Genomic DNA, 23,395 nt, shown 5'->3' on the forward strand with positions numbered 1-23,395 from the left:
ATGATGAAATAATGATTAAGACAAAACAGTGTTAAAAACATTTTAAAAACTTTTAAAAAAGGGTTAAAAACATTATTAAAAACATATTAATATCTGGGTACTGTTAATAGAAAGCACTTACCTCTGGTGTCTGGAAGCTTTAAATTTGGGTAGCTGAAAGATTCTAATGCCAGGTTTAGTTGTGGGAGCAATGAAGCAGGTGAAATATGGAGGATTCCCTGATTGAAATGTAAGGTAAGATAACATACAACAGTATATAGACTGCATGTTGTCCTCTAGTATTTTAATATTTTAGGGTGCAATCCAAATCTCCCCCCCCCAGCTGGCAGGACTTTGCAAAGCAGAGGAACCTCAGCCTGATAGCTCATGGCGGCAGACGGGGAGAGGGAAGACTATTGGGTATGATCACTGTGCCAGCTCCAGGCCAAGGACTGGCCTTGATGCTATCCCAAGAAGGCAGTGAGACTGGCTCAGCATCCGGCAGATCCACGGTTGGCTTAGCCATACACTAGGAATACCCCATTTTGGGGCTTTCTGCTGACAGAAATACTGCCAGTAGGCCCCCCACCCATTTGGCAGGCAGCAGGGGAGGTAGACACTTCAAGAACCACCATCAGAAAGCTGACTCAGTCAGGAGAAGTGAGCAGAAGACGACCTCTGCTCAGTCAAATCCCTCTGCCATTTCAGCATAAGGGGGGTTTGGATTGCTCTGCCAGCCTGCATTTCAATTGGGACTGTCACCTCCTCTATCAGCTTAATTCTCTTTAACCTAGTTGGGCCTACAGTCACCTCAGTAAGCAAAACTTTTAATTTCAGAATATTAGTGAATACCCACCGAAAACATATTTCAGATCTAAGTGGGCAAGCTTGACAACATATACAGTATACAGTAGGGCCCCACTCATACAGTGGGTTATGTTCTGGACCCCCGCTGAAAAGCGAAAACTGCTGTAAAGCGGAGCCCATTGAATAGAATGGCGTGCGATGCCCGAAAACCGCCATAAAAATGGAACAAGTGCTGTATGAGTGGGGCTTTAGTCTAATTGCGTCTAATTGAGACCGCTGTATTAGCGAAGCGCTGTAAGCAAATCACTGTAAAGCGGGGCCCTACTGTACAGTGCCTTGTAAAAGTAACCAGACCCCTGACCAATGCTCTCATATTACTGAGTTCCAAATGGTACATTGTAATTTTGTTCTGTGTGATACTTTATTTTGAAACACTGAAACTCAAAATCAGTTATTGTAAGGTGAAATTGGTTTTATGTTGGGAAATGTTCTTCTTGGCAGATTCGCTCCAGGTTGTTCAGGCTGGTTGGATGTCACTTGTGGACCGCAATTTTCAAAGAGCGCCACAGATTCGCAATGGTATTGAGATCAGGACTTTGACTAGCCCACTGTAGGACATTCATCTTTTTGTTGTTGAGCCACTCCAATGTTGCTTTGGCCTGGTGCTTGTCCTGCTGAAAAGTGAATTTCCTTCCAAGCTTCAGTTTTTTAGTGGACTGAAGCAGCTTCTCTTGCAGTATTTCCCTGTATTTTGCTCCAACCTTTCTTCGTTTGATTTTGACAAGATGCCCAGTCCCTGCTGATGAGAAGCATCCCCACAGCAAGATGCTGCCACCACCATACTTCACTGTAGGGATGGTGTGTCTTGAGGCTTGGGCAATGTTAGGTTTGCGACACACATAGTGCTTTGAGTTTTAGCAAAAAGCTGTCTTGGTCTCATCTGACCACAAAACCTTTTCCCACGTCGTAGTTGGGATACTCTCATGCTTTCTGGCAAACTCCAGACATGCTTTCAAATGGTACTTTTTGAGCTTCTTTCTTGCCACCCTCCCATACAGGCCAATGTTAATGCAGAGCTTTTGATATGGCTGACTGATGCACCATTACTCCACTTCCAGCCACTGAACTCTGTAGCTCCTTCAAAGTGATTGTTGGCCTCTCTGGCTTCTCTCACAAGTCTCCTTCTTGTTTGAGCGCTGAGTTTTGAAGGATGGCCTTTTCTTGGCAGTGCCTGGGTGGTGTGATGCAACTTCCACTTCCTGGTTATTAATCCAACTGTGCTCACTGGGATATCCAAACACTTGGATATTATTTTGTACCCTTTTCCTAATCTATGCATTTGTATTACATTATCTGTCACTTCTGTAGAATGCTCTTTGGTCTTCATTTTCCTTCAGATCCATAGTATGGCCAATGATCCTTCAACAGTGGGGTTTTTATCCTGACAATATGACAGCAACTTTAATGGTTCACAGGTGGAGTCCAATGGTAAGGTAACTGTGTCCTCAATAGGGTAACTTCATCTGTGTAAACTGGGAGCTTCCACAGCGGAGGGGTTGAATACTTATGCAACCAACATGTTTCAGTTTTTTATGTTTCTTACAAACATTTCCCAACATAAAACCAATGTCACTTTACAGTAATTGATTTTGAGTTTCAATGTTTAAAAATGAAGTATACAGAATGAAATTACAATGTACCATTTGTAATTCAGTAATATCAGAGCATTGGTCAGGGGTCTGATTACTTTTGCAAGGCACTGTACATGGCATGTATATGACTTGAACCTTAGCAATGGTGAAAATAAGGTATTTTAAAATATAGTATTGTAATAGAGTAATTCTGTAGTGACTAACATAACATTTGTAAGCCTCTTTTCATATTTTAACTTTGTTGCCTTTTATAGATCTCAACAGGGCTTTGACATGACTATAACTTTTTTTACATAACTACAACTCAAAATTGATAGTGCAGTTTTAAGACTAGTACAGTGTAAACAACTTCAAAATTTAAGCCAAGGTAAACAACTGAGACAATCTGGGAGAAGTACAAGGGTCCATGCTTGCTGCTTTCAAGTATGCCTTTTGCTTCGATGAGAGTGCAGCATAAACAAGAGTGTGTGCCCTTCTGCTCTGTAAACAAAGCAGTGACTCCCCCTCGCATTGCACTGATGTTGGAAATGCACAAAAATAACTCATCCCATAGCATTAGGGAGAGTCCCACATATTTGTCCAGACACAGAGGTGTGGCAGTTCTTCCTGATATCACTCTCAGTATTGGATTTACAATGAAATTTCTTGCTGCTTTCTGAGCATCTCTGGGTCTCAGTACAGCAACATTAGGAGACGGAGAGGAAGAAGCCTACCCACCCCCATAGTCATGGTGAGCCTTGAGCTCAGTGTAGTATCAGCACTGCCCGCCTTGCCTTTGGTCATGGTGAAAACAAATTGTTGCTACCTACCCTGGCCAACCAAAACATGTGGTTCCTTAGGAAGCTGTGTCCAACCTTTTCAGATCCAGGCTTTCCTTTAACCCAAGCATGCATTTGGGGACCTTTTTTTTTTACCATATATTTGTATGGTGGTAGTGGTGCTGTTGTGACCCACCTTGTATCAGGCCATGGCCAAGTAGTGGGGCTTGACCCATCAGTTGAAGACCAATGCCCTATGTATAGGGAATGTGTTAAAGGTTGTTCAGTTTTGTTTCTGTTTACTGAAAGCCAGTGTGGTATAGTGACAAATTCCAGATGGAGGGCTATGCTTGTGTATTGCAGCAAAACAAGAGTATTGTGGCTTCTTGAAGACTAACAAATATAGTCAGACATATATTTATGTCAGCTAGCAGTGATTTGTCAGATACATGATCTCAAAGTTAGACAAGTGATGCTTGGAGAAGGAGAAACATTACTGAGTGGGACCAAAACACCGATCAAGGGAACAAGTAGCAGTAGGTATGTTTCACTGCTATGCAGAGCACAAATGAATGCAGGATCATATCAGGTTGGTTTTGACTCTGACCCAACTAGCAGCCATTGCTAACATTAGTATAGTGAGACTGATCATTTAAAACAGATAATATGTGACAATTACTGTCTGTAGTGAGGCAGCCACTTCTAGTCTTTGAGATGTTGTTATTAGTGGAATTCTTTAGCAATGTTTGCTTATTAATTTTTAACAGCAAATTCTGTTCCGTGCCTTCTTCTGAATCTCTTGTTGTATGGTAATTAAGAATCTACAGTAGAAAGTCTCAGGATGCAGAAATGCTCCCCGTTAGCTTCTGAATGTTTCCATTTCAAATATCTATATTGTGTCAAATTATTCTGTTGCATAGAAACACTTGGTGTAGTGTCTTGTGAATTTGGCTAAGGAAACTTTGGATTCAGTTCTTAAATGTGGTTCACAAGTGGTTAAGTTACACTAAGATAGCTCCATGCATACCATCCTGAAGTCTTTGGAGAAAGGGCAGAATACAAATAGGATTTTTCAAACAGAATTCCTTTTTATTTGATTTCATCATTATTGTTAGCCTAATAGCTGATAGCCTAGAGCTATCACTTCCTTTTCCAGTGTTTTATTTGGAATTAACAAGAAATTAGACATACAGTATACAGTATTACTAAAAAGTGTTAGAGGCTTCCTCTTCTTAAACAGCAGAGTTTTTTTTAAAAGCAGTAAAGCATATGGATTATGCTCGGCAAAAACATTAAGCAAGAAAAGAGTGATATTTTAAAAAATGTAAAAAATGCAAATACTTTTTTCAGCACTAAACTAGAATCTATATCAGGGAGAGCCAGAGTGATGGAGTTGGACAAAAACTCCCATCACCCTGACCATCTTCCATGCTGGTAGGACTGATGGGAACTGGAATACCTGGCGGACATAATGTTGGTTGCCCTTGGTCTAGTGGTTCCTACCCGGAACATGCACATCATCCTATCTTCAGAACATTTCTTGCCTACAACAAAAAGTCCATCAGTTACCCTGTACCCTCTACATCAGCCTTTCCCAACCAGTGTGCCTCCAGATGTTGTTAGACCACAACTCCCATCAGCCTCAGCCATTGGCTGAGGCTGATGGGAGTTGTGGTCCAACAACATCTGGAGGCACACTGGTTGGGAAAGGCTGCTCTACATAGTGCCATCAAATTGTGTAGAAGATGGTTCTTGATGCTACAGCTTACAATTGAAAGGCTTTTGTAAGGATGCTGAACCCCATAGTGAATATAACATTTTGTCCTTGGCCTCAGTTGAGATCTGATGTGGCCGTGAGAAGAGTGGTGTGTGATGTTCCCGTATTAATGTATATATGGTAAGTGCTGTTTGTATAGAAGATATGTGGTAAGTGGAATGAAAGAGGAGGGGGGAGTAAATGAGCAGTAGAATGCTGGATGATTGGCTGAGTGTTTGGATGGCTGAGAGTATAAATGGAAGGATGACAGTTGAATCTGGGTGGACCTGAGTGGGTGGTTTGAGAGGTGTTTGGTGGACGTGAGTGGGTTGTTTTGGTGGAGTTTGGAGGTGGGTGTGAGTTGGTGTATGTCAGGAGAGTGTGGAGAAAGAGGGAGGTGGAGTTCGGATTAGTAATAAGTCAAATATCACAGTAATAGATGAAACCATAAGCTTGTAGATCATTATCAAAGTTACCTTGTTATTAATGTTATTTAATAAATACTATTTTGGTTTACCGAAGGCCTGATCCTTGGCTGGGGTTTCACAGACCAGAGGAGGGTAAGGTAATGACCAAGGCTGAAGGGAAACAGTAACAAATGGTGGCAGCGGTGAAGAGGAGAAGATAACATTATAAGTATCCAGAGCAACCCCGAGTTATGAGTTATCTGCATTGATACAAGGGGGTTGGGAACAGCATAGGCACGCAGTCACGAATGTAACCATATAGAGAGACTCAGGCAAGGTCTCTGGGAACATTGGTTGTAGAACGTGACTGGTGGTGCTGCCTAGCAGGGGGATCTATTGAGATCTGTGCTAGAGCAGAGAGAGAAACCATAAAAAAGGACAGTCCGGACTGGTGGAGTCCCTGGTGGTGCCTAGTGAAAGGCAGTAGCCACGAGCAGGTAGGAACCTGACAGGGAGAGCCAGGGAAGGGCGTCACATGGTGCAACAAGAACACTTTGTGTGACTCTATGCTCACTATTGAGGTTGTGCAGGACCACGATGAGGAAGGGAAAGTTGTTTATCTGTAACTGTTACTTTGGTTTGTCCTTTCTGTGCAATCCTTGAACCCACTTACCATGCATTCCATTGGAGACCACTGTTATCAGTTAGTGGTCTGAAGGTTGCTTTCTGCTTTTGCATGGCATGTGAGGATAAGGGGCAAGGCAGAACCTCCAGTCTGTGAAAAGGTTATATTTTAAACCAGCACATCTCTGTAGAATGGAAAGTGGAAGACTGCTTGAAGAACAGTTACAGGTGAACAAACTATGCAAAGGAAAGCTATCTAGCACTGGCATGTTTTAATTAGAGCTATAAAGTTTAACCCCCCCTTTAGGATGTACAACTTAACGTGGTGAGGAGGTTTGAGAGTGTTGAAGAAGCTGAGAGCAATGCCATCAGGAATCCTAGCAGGGGCACCCAAGGCAGAATGGTCAAAGCTGAGACACCAGACTAAGATGCATCCAAGCTCAGAGGAAGGCAATGGTAAACCACCTCTGAACATGTCTTACCATGAAAACCCTATGAACAGAGTATCCAAAATGCAACACGAGATAGTGCTGGAAGATGAGACCCCCAGGTCAGAAGGTACTCAACGAGCTACTGGGGAAGAACAAAGGACAAGTACAAGTAGCACTGTGACTAATGACGCCACTGGGTCAAAGCCGAAAGGAAGCCCAGAGGCTGATGCGCACAGATGTGAAAGGAGAGTCCAGAGTTGTACGGCACACACAATAGAAACATGGAATGTGAGAAGCATGAACCAGAGAAAGTTAGAAATTGTCAAGCAAGAAATGGAGCATATCAACATTACAATACTTGGTGTGAGTGAATTAATATGAACAGGAATGGGACATTTTCAATCAGGCAACTACAAAATATTTTATGCAGGAAATGATAAATTAAGAAGAAACGGGGTTGCTTTAATAGTGAGAACTGATGTAGCAAAAGCAATTAGGAGCTACAATGCAAGGTCTGAGTGAGTGATATCAATGAGATTAAACGGGAAACCTATTAACATAACCATAATCCAAGTCTACGCTCCAACGGCAAATGCAGAAGAAAAGAATTGGAGAGATTTACGGAGAAGTACAGGAGGAAATTGATCACACACCAAAACAAGATACGATGATAATCATGGGGGACTGGAATGCAAAAGTAGAGAACAGAGAAGAACTAGGAATTGTGGGGAAATGGGGCTTAGGAGACAGAAATGAAGCAGGAGAAAGACTTAATGAATTGTTTGAAGCCAAAAATTTGTTTCTTGCAAACACATTTTTTGAGCAACTGAAAAGACAAATATACACATGGATATCACCAAATGGTCAATATAGGAATCAAATTGATTATATAATTGGCAACAGCAGATGGAGAAGTTCCTTGCTTTCTGCAAAACGAGACCAGGACCAGACTGTGGTACAGACTATGAACTGGTCGTATTGAAATTTTTAGAGTAAAGCTAAAGAAGAACAAAGCAATCATAATGGCAAAATACAATTTAAATAACATCCTAGAACAATATAAAGATCAAATAAGGAACAGATTTGAGGGTTTAAACTTAGTTGACAGAGAACCAGAAGAACTATGGAGTGAAGTCAGAGACATTATCAAGGAAGAATGCAAAAAGACAATACCTCTAGTTAAAAAGAGAGAAAGACCTCAATGGATGACTGAAGAAACTCTTAAAATTGTTAAAGAGAGAAGGAAAGCAAAAGGAGATAGAAACATGGCCAGAACCCTAAATATAACAATACAGTGTCTAGTACGCAGGGACAAAGAGAACTATTACAATAGTTATTGTATAGAAGTAGAAGAGGACAACAAAAAGGGAAGAACAAGAGCCCTATTCCAAAAGATAAGAGAAATGAAAGGGAAATTTAAACCACGAGTAGGGATGTTGAATAATCAACAGGGGAACACACTGACTGACCGAGATGAAAGAAAAGGAAGATGGAAGCAATACACTGAAAAACTCTATAACTGAAGAACTATATAGAAGAGATGCAAGGATGACAGATTCATTCATGGAGGAACAGCATGATGAAGAACCAGAAATTTTAGAATGTGAGGTGAAAGCTGCTCTTAAAATTCTTGCAAGAAACAAATCACCAGGAACAGATGGCATACCAATAGAGTTGCTACAAGCTACTGAGACTGAATCTGTCCACATTTTGACAAAAATGTGTCAACAAACATGGAAAACTAAGCAATGGCCCACAGACTGGAAACGTTCAATATATATCCCAACTTCAAAGAAAGGGGATCCCATGGAATGCAGTATTGAACTATTGTCTTAATATTCCATGCAAGTAAAGTAATGGTCAAGATTCTACAATAAAGGCTCTTACCGTATATGGAGCGAGAAATCCCAGACATCCAAGCTGGATTTAGAAAGGGAAGAGGTAGCAGAGATCATATTGCAAACATGCATTGGATAATGGAATAGAGCAAGGAATTTCAGAAGAGAATCATCCTGTGCTTTATAGTTTACAGCAAAGCCTTTGACTGTGTAGACCATGAAAAACTATGGAATGCTTTAAAAGAAATGGGGGTGCCACAGCATCTGGTTGTCCTGATGCGCAACCTTTACTCTGGACAAGAGGCTACTGTAAGGACATAATATGGAGAAACCGATTGGTTCCCAATAGAAAAGGGTGTTTGACAGGGGTGTATTTGATCACCCTATTTGTTTAATCTGTATGTAGAACATACCATACGGAAAGCGGGATTGGACCAAGATGAAGGAGGTGTGAACATTGGAGGGGAAAATATAAATAATTTAAGATATGGAGACAATGCCATAATATTAGCAGAAACCAGTAATGATTTGAAACGAATGCTGATGAAAGTTAAGGAGGAAAGCACAAAAGCAGGACCAGGGCCGGATGAAGCTGAGGAGGGCCCCTAGGCTGATTGGTGTTTGGACCCCCGTTCTCCTCTTAGGCAATATTTTCCCCCCCGCTTCACCTACCTTTCTGCTTTTTTTTTTTGCGTGCGCAGGTTTCCCATCAATCAAGATGGCAGCCAAGGTTTCCCTAAGGGGCTGAAGCCTCTGCCGCCATCTTGGTTGATGGCAGCAATGCATGCGTGTAGCATGCATGCGTGCCATCAACCAAGATGGCAGCAGAGGCTTCAGCCCCTTAGGGAAACCTCGGCCGCCATCTTGATTGATGGCAAACCGCAAAAAACAGTGGAGAAAAAGGTAAGTGAAGCGGGGGGATGGTGGGCAGTTCGTTATGAATGTGATTGCAAAGTGCAAACATTTTCTTTTTGTACCTAATGAAAAATCTATATTATAATGTTTTTTAGCTTATGCAAGGGCCCCCAAGAGCTCCGGGCTCCTAGGCTTCAGCCTATTAAGCCTAATGGATAATCCGGCCCTGAGCAGGACTACAGTTTGTAAGGAATCAAATATTGGCAATTTTTAATCTTTGATTCACCTCAGTGAACCAGAGTTTGGAAAACCTGCAACAGCAAAGATTCCTGGGAAACAGTCTCTTTGTGACCCCTGAGAACATATTGTGAAAGCCTGAGGGTATAGATTTCCTGTCTCCTATGGATTTTTGGGGAATGTTGCCCAGGAAGAATCAGGCGCTCCTTTCAAACAAAGGAACGGTTTTACGTAAGGATTAGGATAATTTGTAACCTTTAGGAATCATCAGGAATCTACAGCAGACCTATTATCTGGGAACTTATCAGGGAATGGGTTGGTCCACATCTTCCTGGTCACATTTACATTGGAGTCAGTTTAGTGAGAAAAAGATATAAAACATGAAGGGTTGAAAGGGGTCAGCAGTTCCTCTTCTGGAGGGCTCAACAGCTGTCTTTCTTGCCAACGCACCCTAGCATCTTTGGGACAATTTGCAGAACTTCAGGGCTAAGGATTTTGAGTGAGATCTTTCAAATCTAGCGCTGGTTCCATGAGGGTGGAGCTTTTGGCTCATTGGACTACATACTGGACTACAAACAGTCTCTCTCAGCCTTAGTCTTGCAGCAACTCTCCAGGAAAGGTATATGCAACTTCTGGGCCTCTTTCTTTCCTTTTTCTTTCTGTGTGGGTGACCTTAATGTGAGTGTTCACAGGGTTAGTCTCTTTACTTTAGTCTGTCCAGTGTTGCTGAATGAATGAACTAGAAAGCTGCTCATTGTTAAAATTGTAAGTGTACATAGCAATATTTTTCCTTGTTTCTTCTCTTAATAAAACCACTCTTTATTTTACTTTCTGTGTATGTGTCATTGGGTTAAGGGTAAAATTATACATGCGCTGGGGATGACGTGCGGGTAACTCCAGCAAAAGATCCTGCTTCAATAGGGAACTTGGATTTCTAGTGAGCTATGCTCATGAGGAAGTTCAAGGTCCATTCGTAGCAAGCTGAACATCAAAAAGACTAAAGTAATGACAACAGAAGATTTATGTAACTTTAAAGTTGACAATGAGGACGTTGAACTTGTCAAGGATTATCAATACCTCGGCACAGTCATTAATTAAAATGGAGACAATAGTCAATAAATCAGAAGAAGGCTAGGACTGGGGAGGGTAGCTATGAGAAAACTAGAAAAGGTCTTCAAATGCAAAGATGTATCACTGAACACTAAAGTCAGTATCATTCAGACCATGGTATTCCTGATCTCTATGTATGGATGTGAAAGTTGGACAGTGAAAAAAGCGGATAAAAGAAAAATCAACTCATTTGAAATGTGGTGTTGGAGAAGAGCTTTGCAGATACCATGGACTGCGAAAAAGAGAAATAACTGGGTGTTAGAACAAATTAAACCAGAACTATCACTAGAAGCTAAAATGATGAAGCTGAGGTTATCGTACTTTGGACACATAATGAGAAGACATGATTCACTAGAAAAGACAATAATGCTGGGAAAAACAAGGGAGGAGAAAAAGAGGAAGACTAAACAAGAGATGGATTGATTCTGTAAAGGAAGCCACAGACCTGAACTTACAAGATCTGAACAGGATGGTTCATGACGGATGCTCTTGGGGGTGACTGATTCATAGGATCACCATAAGTCGTAATCGACTTGAAGGCACATAACAACAACAATAAAGTTTAACGAATCTAGATTACAAAAAAGATCAAAGAGCACATGGTACAGGACACAAGCAAACTTTTTAAACAAATCTTTAATTCAAATTTACCCCTTCCATTTTATGTGGCAATAAGCACAATAATGAAAATATTTGATCAACATGTTAAATAGCTGCTGAGAATCTTGAAATCAGACCGTTTTGACATAATTTATATTTAAAAAACAATCTTTATATATATTTGTGCAACTTTTCATGATTCATCTGATTAGAGTTAGTAATTTTAAACCTTTTGATTAAAAAGGTACCCCCAACTAATCTGGCAGCAGATACATTTATTATTTTAATACAACTACTCACAAAACATGGGTGGCAGATGCCATCTTTTATAGGTATTCCTATCACACCTCTTCTGCGATGGTGCCAGCTTGTATGTCAAAATAAGGAAGTATGCTTGTCTTCAGAACTATGCTGTTAATATGAAATTTATCAGTTAAAATAATATGATCAACTTTCTTCAGTCAGATGATAGTCCTTGTCATTATTACATATGTTTTAATAATGCAAGATGCTGCTTTCCGCCTACTTTCGTGCATATATTGTATGTTTGACAAATGGCGAAACTCTGCATCTGAATAATTCCATTTGTCTTGGTTTTCCACTAGAGGGTGCAAATGCTTTATTTAACCTCTGATACTATATGTGCTGTGTTTCAATTATAGATATATATGTGCATAGGTATATATTCAGGTTAATATGAGCAAATGTTAAACCAATCATATGTAATGGTGGTTTGAAATACATGCTTATTTATTTTATTTATTTATTATTTGATTTATATCCCACCCTTCCTCCCAGCAGGAGCCCAGGGTGGCAAACAGAAGCGCTAAAAACACTTGAACACATCATAAAAACAGACCTTAAAATACATTAAACAAAACAATGTGAAAAACATTTTTCAAAAACCTTTAAAAACATATTTTAAAAAAGAGTTAAAAACATTATTAAAAAAACATATTAACAAGCAACAAGCAATTCTAACACAGACGCAGACTGGGATAAGGTCTCAACTTAAAAGGCTTGTTGAAAGAGGAAAGTGCTAATGCTCATAATCTTGTATTTCAGATTATTTATTTTTGGATCCTATGAGAGAGAAGTGACTATTCACTGCACATTTGAATTGAGTGACAGTGTTTGGGAAGAAAAAGAAAGATCCTTCATCAAGACGGTAAATTATATGTACTGTTTCATATCATTTTTATTTGATGGATCATATTGCCCCCCATTTCACTTAATAACTTGTCCAGCAAGTACAAAGATGAAGTACCCACTTTTGAGAGGTTCATCAGATATGACCAAAAGGCCGCCTCTGCAGGTTTAAAAATATGCACGTGAGATGTATATATAATCTGTTACTCAGTTAGTTCAACAATTTTATTCAAATATACAGCACTGAAGGGGTGTTATGAATATAGCCTCTAAACATTAAAGGCAAGATCCAAGTCTCTCTCTGTGAGAGATTATGTAGGTCTCAATGGGAACTTCCCCTCCCCTTCTTGTGACAGACAGTATACAGAGGGAGAGGCTTTTGTGCATTTTCTATACACCCCTCGTCTGCAAATTACTTGAATACCAATTTTGAGTAATGGGTAGAGGCCGCAGGGAAGAAGCAGCTTGGTGAGAGTTCAGGAGACACATCTGTCTTCACCATTTTGTGTACCAACTAAATTGTCCACAGAGAGCCAGAAGAGGGAAGTAATCTGAACACATCTGGAGACTTATTCTGGATTTTTTGCCAAATAAATAACATCATCTGCACACAACCCGATTACATACTTTCCAAACATCTGTTCCCCACCCCTTGATGTACACAGTAGTTATTTACATTTCAACACCAGATGGCAGTATTGCTATACATGTGACCAGAGAGCAGAATAATAAGAATTAGAACAGCAAGAGATAGAACTATGTTTTAAGTAAGTTAGTGATATATGTGTTTTGTTTATTAATTTACAAGATGGTTATTCTTGGCATTATGATTATACCACAATCACTTACTTCAATAGAACTTAAATTGAAAGAATGTTTGAAATTGATCAAGCTGTTAATGGAAGTACTCAGATTCTCTTTTAGTAGCAGAAGAATTGTCTGGACAGCTGGGAAGCCCCTACTTCTGGGTTGGCAAGGCACAATATTAAGTTTGACAGCTTCATATCAAGGGAAGAACTTCCCTGCAAGGTCAATCTTCTGCCTCTGAGGCTAGTCTTCTCTTGTTCAAGTGCCTCTTGATCTCAACTCCCCAAAGATATGATGCAAGAAAACTGCAGAACATCCATTCCATATCTCACTTCACCGTATCTCCTTAATGAAGTTAGGCAGGAAAGGGAAAGGAAGTGAGCTAGATAGCTGCTTAGTAAGGAACAGGTTGCTTGGGAAGGAAGATTCCTAATGCTCTACCAATGCTAATGCTCCCTCCTCCCTGGGACAAGGGATGTGGGACTGGGCAGCAGTGATAACACTAGTCTTGCTAAAGAAGCCCATACCAAAGGACTTCTCCCTTTTTTGCACACCATTACCAAGCCTTCAGCTGGTACAGACTTGGAGAAGTCTGTACATGGAAGCTCCTGATACTTCAGGATACTATCCTGGAATTTACAGAATCTTTTCATGTATGAGTCCCAATCATGCCATAGGACCCAGTGCTCCTAATGGTAAGGTATAGCTCTTCGTCTTCCTCTCAGTTGTGTCCTGATAGGAAGTGGTTTGTTGATGCAAAAACTGCAATATATAGGGCCATAAATAGAAGTATACAAGACCCAATAGAACAAAAGGCATTGGAGGGGAGCCAGCTGTGGCTCCCTCACACACACCTGTTTTTCTGGGCTTGTACCTTTCTGTACTCCATGGAGACACAACATTCCCTTAAATGCAGACATCCAGTGTACTCTTGCTTCCTATACTGATTGATCTTGCTGAAAGAGAATGGCCTTGTGGTTGTTTCAGAACTAGGACTGTTGCATTGTTAAATGTGGCCTTCCTTGAATCTACATGAAGATTTCTGATGGTGAATCCCTGAACACCAGAAAGGAAACAGGGTAACTTGCTTAAATTGGAGGATGCGGGGGAGAGGAAATCTAAACAGCAATTGCAGACCAGCCTTTTTCTACTCAGGCTTTTTAATAGACTTCCAGGTAAAGTTTTGAAAATCCTGCAACAAAGCCTTCAAAAAGTTTTTTCATGATATGCCATAGACTTCTCTGGAAACTCCTTTTCTTGCAATCTTTTATCTAATGTTCAAAAAATGAATGGGCTCACTATATCAAGTCAAAAAGCCAAAATCACCTGGCAAATTTTGCAGCCTATCCAGAGATCATATATGGATCTCTCTTTCTTGCCACGGTGGATGTTCCCATTGCCATCATGTTTTCTGAATTAGCAGTACATTTTATATAATAGCCTTCACCAACTTGGTGCCTTCCAGAAGTTTTGGACCACAGCTTCTATTAGTCATAAAAAAATCATTTATATTCTACATTTTCCAATACATCTGGGTTTAAAGTAGCTTACTTAGTTGTTCACATAAAAAGCAAATACTGTACCTATATTAGTACAATAGGAAGATATGTGTAATATCTCTATAGTATAACACTAAAAAATAATCAATCAACAATTCATTTAACATATATCAACATTTAAGTGAGCATGAAGCTCACCAATAGGTCAAGTAAAATTATCCAACAACTTCACATCCAATAGTAGCCCCCAAAGTTGAGGACATAGTATCTATTAACACCACCCAATCTTTTATGCCTCAGCTTAAAAGGCTAGGAAGTCCCCTCAGAGTTTTTCTGGAAGCCGCTTCTTTATGAAGACTCTCAGGGCTGGAGGACGGGCAGTGCAGGTGGAAACAGCCATTCCTTGATGGCAGGTGGTCTTTCCTTACAGTTCTTCTTTTGGAAGCAGCAACGTTATTGGTTCTAGTTGTAGTTCAAACATTTGAAGGGCAACAGGTTGGTGAAGGCTGTTATATAGTAACGAATTGTCTAGGTACTCTAATAACTGGCAGTAGGAGTAAAACAGGATCTTGACACAAATGCTACTGCATGAAATGCTTCCTTGACTTTCTCCATCTTTGATAGGTTAGCAAAGTTTTGACAACCCTAGCATCTAACTGCATAGCATCCAAAGTGGTAGCTAGTAGGAATATCTGGAGATAGTCAATGCAAAAAACTCACCATATTCTCAGAGGCACATTACCAAATTCTTCCAAGATACACAGGAAATGGATTGGAGTGTGAAAGACCAAGCCAAATTGTGTTCGCATTTTTACCAATTTGTAGGGCAATATAGTATCTCAGAGAGGAGGTCAGGTCTTCTGCTGCTCTGGTGCATTCACTATAGCTGCCCAATTTCCCTGCCTTTTAAAGTTTGATGGAAATATCTGTTGGCTGTAGGTATGTTCTTAAGCTGCAAGGGGTTTTGCCTATTAGTGAATGTTTCTTCAGCCACTAAAGGTAGAGCAATCCTGAGATTCAGAGAACAAGCCATCCTCAAGTCTACTGCCAAGACCAAAGAAAAAACCCTATAATCCATGATGCCAGTTAGTATAAGAATGTCTATCCTGCCCTGCAGTCAAGTTCTCAGTGTCCAAAGCATCACCTCCCTGCCTTCTGGTATGTGGATGCTGTTTAGAGGTCTCTGCTGCAACTGTGAAGGAGACAACTTCAGATTGGTGGATTATTGGAATGGAGGAATGGGTGCATGATAGTCTCACTGCCTACATAGCAAAAGGTCCCATCCCATAACAAGACTGAAGATCCCAACTGAGCATTCCATATAATGAAAGCCATTGATCATTCCTTCCACATTCTAGTTATAGAATGCACACCAATAATTGTTTCCCATATTCTTCATTCTTTCAAAATGGAGCAGTGTGCTCTAAACCCTTTCTGACTTGGTTATCTTAAGAAGAAGAAAAAGGTGAAGAGGCACTTAAATATGGAAACTCAAGTCCACAGCAGTGTAATCCAGAACATTCAGTAAACTGTTAAATTAGGGACAAGGGAACCTGTAGCCAGCGGCGTCACTAGCAGGAGTGCGGACCTCGGGCGCGCGCCCTCCCAGGGCATGGGCGGGAGTGGCTGGTCTTGCGCGCGCACACACACACCACGCTCTGCAGGCTGGTGGTGGAAAGCCCGTCCCGGCTTCACCGCCAGTGAGCGGGCGCCTGCTGTTGGTCTCGCCCGCCCGCCTCCAAGGAGCAGTTGACTGTGCCGACCCAGAGCACTTCTCGGCTCCTTTGCCGGCCAACGGTGTGGGGCGGGGCGGCTCTGGGTGTCACCCCCCTCAGGGTGTCACCCGGGTGCGGTCCTCACCCTGTGCACCCTGGTAGTGACGCCCCTGCCTGTAGCCTTCTAGCTGCCATTATCCTTGGCCAGTGGCTATACTGGCTGGGGCTGATGGGAGTTGCAGTCCAAAAAATCTGGAGGGTTACAGGTTCCCCATCCCTTTGTTAAATCACGTCCAGATAAGAGTTCATTGTTTCCTTTGGTAATTATGTGTTTTTCTATGATAAAAGAGTTGCCAATATAATGCTGTTCAATTAAGCCCTCCTTTCAGTTGCCTGCTTCTCCTTTTGATTTTTTATTGGTTTTAAGGATCACTGTTTCTCTAAAAACGCTCTTGTCTGGGTTTAACACTAGGTGTTAAACACTAGGTGTGTTAATGTGGAATTGCTACTCTTTGTCCTGTAAAAAGCGAAGTAACATTGACATGACAGAAGATAGTGGGATGTACCTGTGGAAAGTTATCTAGCTTATAGTGGGAGAACAATGACTGGGCAGTACTAAAACTGTCCATCTGGAAGCACCCTCTGTAACGGATAGCTGAGTTGATTGATCATTATGATTTTGTATAGGTCATGTCATTGTCATGCAGTGTCATGCAGAAGGGCACTTCATGTTTGTTTAATTCAGCAGCTCTCTGTATGCTGTACATGCTCATCTGTAGTGTGACTACTGTAGTATTTCAACTTAAATAACAATAAGAGATGTGAAAGTAGACTAATGCAAAACATTCTGTTTTTCACATGCTAATATTAAACTTTAAACTGCAAATATAAAAACACTCATGTAGAACTTGTTCCCATTGAAGAACTCTGTCCCATTGAAATCAATGAATTATAAAGGGTCAGGGTGTTAGAATAATGTCCCTATAATGAATAATGTCCCTTCATGACCTAGAAACTAAATGGCAATCTAAGAAACTAAATGTCACAGGTCAAGATATTTTTGAACAAGGTTGCTTTACAAGGTTATAGGAAAATCTAAATTTGTTCAGAGGCTTATGGCAAAATAGTTTTTTCATTTTACTATAAATTTATTTATTGCATTTGTATACCGCCCCATAGCCGAAGCTCTTTGGGTGGTATACAACAATTAAAAACATTAAAAACTAATATACAAATTTAAAAACACATTTTTAAAAAAGCAATTTAAAAATTTTGCTCTCTTTCTATTTTTTCATTTAAGTAAATACTTACCTGCCTTGGGTCACATCTTAATTTTAAAATGTCACATCTTAATTCTTTATGTTAGCAATGAGAATAAATTAGACAGATTGATACACAATAATTAATGCTAGATCATATTGCAGATAATATCACTTTGCATATTGGTATATAATTGGTTTTGAACCAAGATTCTACGTTATTAAACCTGTCCAGTACATCACTTAAAATGTCAGTTACAATCCATGATGTATCTATTTCAAGCCAATTCATAATATTGTGTACTTGGTTCATTATGATAAGCTCAAGACTGCAGTTTTGCACATTATCTTTGATACACTGAGGAAGCCTTTTTTAATATAACGTTGTAAAGAAACATGCATTACATGTTGTTGTTATGTGCCTCCAAGTCGACTACGACTTATGGCGACCCTATGAATCAGTGACCTCCAAGACCATCTGTCACGAACTACCCTGTTCAGATCTTGTAAGTTCAGGTCTGTGGCTTCCTTTATGGAATCCATCCATCTCTTGTTTGGCCTTCCTCTTTTTCTACTCCCTGCTGTTTTTCCAAGCATTATTATCTTTTCTAATGAATCACGTCTTCTCTTTATGTGTCCAAAGTCTGATAACCTCAGCTTCATCATTTTAGCTTCTAGTGACAGTTCTGGTTTAATTTGTTCTAACACCCAATTAATTATTTGCCTTTTTTGCAGTCCATGGTATCTGCAAAGCTCTTCTCCAACACCACATTTCAAATGAGTTGATTTTTCTTTTATCCGCTTTTTTCACTGTCCAACTTTCACATCCATACATAGAGATCAGGAATACCATGGTCTGAATGATCCTGACTTTAGTGTTCAGTGATACATCTTTACATTTGAGGACCTTTGCTAGTTCTCTCACAGCTGCCCTCCCCAGTCCTAGCCTTCTTCTGATTTCTTGACTGTTGTCTCCATTTTGGTTAATGATTGTGCCAAGGTATTGATAATCCTTGACAAGTTCAATGTCCTCATTGTCAACTTTAAAGTTGCATAAATCTTCTGTTGTCATTACTTTAGTCTTTTTGACGTTCAGCTGTAGTCCTTTTGTGCTTTCCTCTTTAACTTTCATCAGCATTCGTTTCAAATCATTACTGGTTTCTGCTAGTAGTATGGTGTCATCTGCATATCTTAAATTATTGATTTCTCCCTCCAATTTTCACACCTCCTTCATCTTTGTCCAATCCTGCTTTCCGTATGATATGTTCTGCGTACAGATTAAATAAATAGGGTGATAAAATACACCCGTCTCACACCCTTTCCAATGGGGAACCAATCGGTTTCTCCATATTCTGTCCTTACAGTAGCCTCTTGTGCAGAGTATAGGTTGCGCATCAGGACAATCAGATGCTGTGGCACCCCCATTTCTTTTAAAGCGTTCCATAGTTTTTCATGATCTACACAGTCAAAGGCTTTGCTGTAAACTATAGGCACAGGGTGATTTTCTTCTGAAATTCCTTGCTCCGTTCCATTATCCAACGTATGCTTGCAATATGATCTCTGGTGCCTTTTCTCTTTCTAAATCCAGCTTGGACGTCTGGCATTTCTCGCTCCATATATGGTAAGAGCCTTTGTTGTAGAATCTTGAGCATTACTTTACTTGCATGGGATATTAAGGCAATAGGGAAGGGGAAGAGGACCATCACTGCCCAGGGAGGGAGAGCCATCTGCCTGCTTTGCTGCTGCTGCTGCTTGGCCAACATCTCTGCTCTCTCCTTCTTGGGCTCCTGCTCTGCACGTGGGCACCTTGCAGGACCAGGCTCCAGGTACTCAGCCAGCTGTGCCTGATACTGTTCCACCTGTCCCTTCTCTGGAGGGGATATATAAGCCGGCTGGCTGAGGGGGCTTGGGAGATCCAGTGCCTGCAAGGGAAGAGGACCATCACCGCCCAGGGAGGGAGAGCCATCTGCCTGCTTTGCTGCTGCTGCTGCTTGGCCAACATCTCTGCTCTCTCCTTCTTGGGCTCCTGCTCTGCACGTGGGCACCTTGCAGGACCAGGCCCCAGGTACTCAGCCAGCTGTGCCTGATACTGTTCCACCTGTCCCTTCTCTGGAGGGGATATATAAGCTGGCTGGCTGAGGGGGCTTGGGAGATCCAGTGCCTGCAAGGGAAGAGGACCATCACCGCCCAGGGAGGGAGAGCCATCTGCCTGCTTTGCTGCTGCTGCTTGGCCAACATCTCTGCTCTCTCCTTCTTGGGCTCCTGCTCTGTACGTGGGCACCTTGCAGGACCAGGCCCCAGGTGGCGTTATACGTGGGAAGAAGAACGGTCTTAGAGCTGGCGTTTGGGCGCACAGAATACGGGACTGTGTCTTCTGTGTGGGTTTGAAGTGGATGAATGGGTGTTATGTGAGTGTATGTTGTGAGTGAATGTGTATTTTTATGTATATGAGTTTTTTGTATTTATAGTTTATCATGTGCCTCGGGAAGAGATTTTATCATCAAGAGGGGAGACCTGAGGGGGCCCCAATTGCCGTAGTGACGGGTAGAGGGAGGTATGGTGATATGAGAGGGACGTGCCAGGTAAGGAGAACGCGGCCCAGACATGTAGTGGCTGTGCCGCGTTCTGGTCCTTCTCATACCTGCAGGGTTGTTGGTTGTCCTATCAGCCAACTCTCAGATCTCCAGTTGCTGCTTTTTAATGCCAGATCGGTACATAATAAAACCTCCCTCGTCCATGATTTGATTGTGGACGAGGTGGCCGATCTGGCATGTATAACCATGACCTGGGTGGGCGAACAGGGAGGAGTTAGTCTGTCCCAGCTCTGCCCACTGGGGTATCTGGTTCAGCATCATGGTAGATCTGAGGGTCGGGGAGGTGGGGTTGCTGTGGTCTATAAGAGTTCCATCTCACTCACCAAGCACCATGTCCATGCAATCACTGGTCTGGAGTGTTTGCACCTTGTGCTGGGCCAGAGGGACAGACTGGGAATCCTTTTGGTGTACCGCCCACCTTGCTGCCCAATGGCTTCCCTAACTGAGCTGACGGAAGTGGTCTCGGAGATACTGTTGAGATCCCCCAGACTATTAGTACTGGGAGATCTCAACATTCATGCTGAGGCTACTTTGTCTGGGGCAGCTCAGGACTTCATGGCCGCTATGACAACCATGGGGCTGTCTCAATATGTTAGTGGCCCAACACATACATCGGGGCATACTCTTGACCTGGTCTTTGCTACTGGACATGGGGAGTTTTACATCTCTCCCGTTGTCATGGACAGATCATTGCTTGCTGAAGTTTAGACTTTCAGTAGCCTTTTCCCTCTGCAAGGGTGGGGGACCTATTAAATTGGTCTGCCCCCGGAGACTAATGAATTCTGAAGGTTTTCAAAAGGCTCTGGGGGGTTTTCCGGCTGATAAGACTGGCGCTCCTGTCGAAGCCCTGGTCGATCTGTGGAATACAGAGATGACCCGGGCTGTTGACACGATCGCTCCTGCGCGCCCTCTCCTATGTAGAGCTCATACAGCTCCTTGGTATACTCCGGAGCTGAGAGCGATGAAACAAGACAGGAGGCGGCTTGAGCGGAGATGGAGACGAACTCCCGACGAATGCAATTATGAGCTGGTTCGTGTTTCTACTAAGCTCTATGTAGGAGCGGTGAGGGCGGCAAAAAAACAACATTTTGCCGCCACTATTCAGTCATCTCTCTCACGCCCACGGGAGCTTTTTAAAGTGGTTCGTGGCCTACTTCATCCAGGCCTACAAGATACGGCAGATACATCGGTAGCTCGATGTAATAAATTTGCTGAACACTTCCAGCATAAGATCTCATGCATTCACTGGGACTTAGACTCCTATTTAATAGCAGTTAATCCTACTGAGGTGTCTGGAGCACAGTCTTGTCATGTTTTGTTGGATGAGTTTCAGTTGGTTCAGTTCGAGGACGTGGACAAGGTGCTTGGACAGGTTCGTGCGACCACTTCGGTACTGGATCCTTGCCCCTCTTGGCTAATTAAAACTAGCAAGGAAGGAACAGTTGGCTGGGCCAAGGAAGTGATTAATGCCTCTTTACGAGAGGGAGTGGTCCCTGGCTGTCTGAAAGAGGCGGCAGTGAGACCACTCCTGAAAAAACCTTCCTTGGACCCAGAGGATGTCAGCAGCTACAGACCAGTAGCCAATGTTCCGTTCCTGGGCAAGATCCTGGAACGTGTGGTTGCTGACCAGCTCCAGGCGCTATTGGATGAAACCGATTATCTAGATCCATTTCAATTGGGGTTCAGGCCTGGTTTTGGCACTGAGACTGCCTTGGTCGCCCTGTTTGATGACCTATGTCGGGAGAGAGACAGAGGGAGTGTAACTCTGTTGATTCTCCTTGACCTCTCAGCGGCTTTCGATACCATTGACCATGGTATCCTTCTGGAGAGGCTTGCGGAATTGGGAGTTGGAGGCACTGCTTGGCAGTGGTTCCGCTCCTACTTAGCGGGTCGTCTCCAGAAGATAGTGCTTGGGGAACATTGCTCGACACCGTGGGTTCTCCAATGTGGGGTCCCGCAGGGCTCGGTTCTGTCTCCCATGCTTTTTAACATTTATATGAAGCCGCTGGGGGCGGTCATCAGGAGTTTTGGAGTGCGTTGTCATCAGTATGCTGATGACACGCAGCTCTGCTTCTCCTTTACATCTTCTTCAGGTGAGGCAGTCGATGTGCTGAACTGTTGCCTGGCTGCGACAATGGACTGGATGAGAACTAACAAACTGAGACTCAATCCTGACAAGACTGAGATGCTGTTGGTGGATGGTTTCTCTGATCGGATGGTGGATATATACCCTGTCCTGGATGGGGTTACACTCCCCCTAAAGGAACAGGTGCGTAGTCTGGGAGTCATCTTAGACTCTTCCCTCACACTTGAGGCTCATGTAGCCTCGGTGGCCCGGAATGCGTTCTACCAACTTCGGTTGGTAGCCCAGCTACGTCCCTATCTGAGTAAGGAGGACCTCTCATCAGTGGTACATGCTGTGGTAACCTCACGTCTGGACTACTGCAATGCGTTTTACGTAGGGCTACCTTTGAAGACGATTCGGAAGCTACAGCTAGTGCAAAATGCGGTGGCCAGACTGCTAACAAGAACTAAGCGGTCTGAGCATATAACACCTGTGCTTGCCCGTTTGCACTGGCTTCCAATATGCTTCCGGGCCAGATTCAAAGTGTTGGTACTTACCTATAAAGCCTTATACGGCGCGGGACCACGATATCTGTCGGAACGCCTCTCCCGATATGAACCGGCCCGTACACTACGGTCTACTACGAAGGCCCTCCTCCGGGTTCCGACTCATAGGGAAGCCCGGAGAGTGGTGACAAGATCTAGGGCCTTCTCAGTGGTGGCCCCCGAACTATGGAATGGTCTCCCTGAGGAGGTGCGCCTGGCGCCGACACTATCATCTTTTCGGCGCCAGGTTAAAACCTTTCTCTTCTCTGAGGCATTTTAATTCCTGTTAATTCTAAATTATTATATTTTGATTTTAGACTGTACAGTTTTGTGTACAGTTTTGTGTTATTTTTATTGTATTTTTAATGTTCACCGCCCAGAGAGCTGTTGCTAGTCCGGCGGTATATAAGCTTAATTAAATAAATAAATAAATAAATAGTTCGCTAATTACTGCATTCTCTGGGATCCCCATTCTTTGGAAGTGGGATATATATTGAACTCTTCCAGTCTGTGGGCCATTATTTAGTTTTCCATATTTCTTGACAGATTTTTGTCAAAATGTGGACAGATTTAGTCTCAGTAGCTTGTAGCAACTCCATTGGTATGCTGTCTATTCCTGGTGATTTGTTTCTTGCAAGAATTTTAAGAGCAGCTTTCACCTCACATTCTAAAATTTCTGGTTCTTCATCATATGGTTCCTCCGTGAAT

General features: G+C 42.3%; 1 protein-coding gene across 1 annotated transcript in view; it reads left to right on the forward strand.

Annotated features, from left to right (window-relative positions):
- Window positions 1–23,395, forward strand: part of PDZD8 (PDZ domain containing 8) — a 109,627-nt gene that overhangs the window by 38,685 nt on the left and 47,547 nt on the right. Inside the window, exon 3 of the mRNA XM_061635875.1 lies at window positions 12,120–12,222. Coding sequence (XP_061491859.1) covers window positions 12,120–12,222 — 103 coding nt within the window. The remainder of the gene's footprint in view (window positions 1–12,119; window positions 12,223–23,395) is intronic.

This window comes from Rhineura floridana, chromosome 7 (assembly GCF_030035675.1).
Source record: "Rhineura floridana isolate rRhiFlo1 chromosome 7, rRhiFlo1.hap2, whole genome shotgun sequence".
NCBI classification, from domain to species: Eukaryota; Metazoa; Chordata; class Lepidosauria; order Squamata; family Rhineuridae; genus Rhineura; species Rhineura floridana.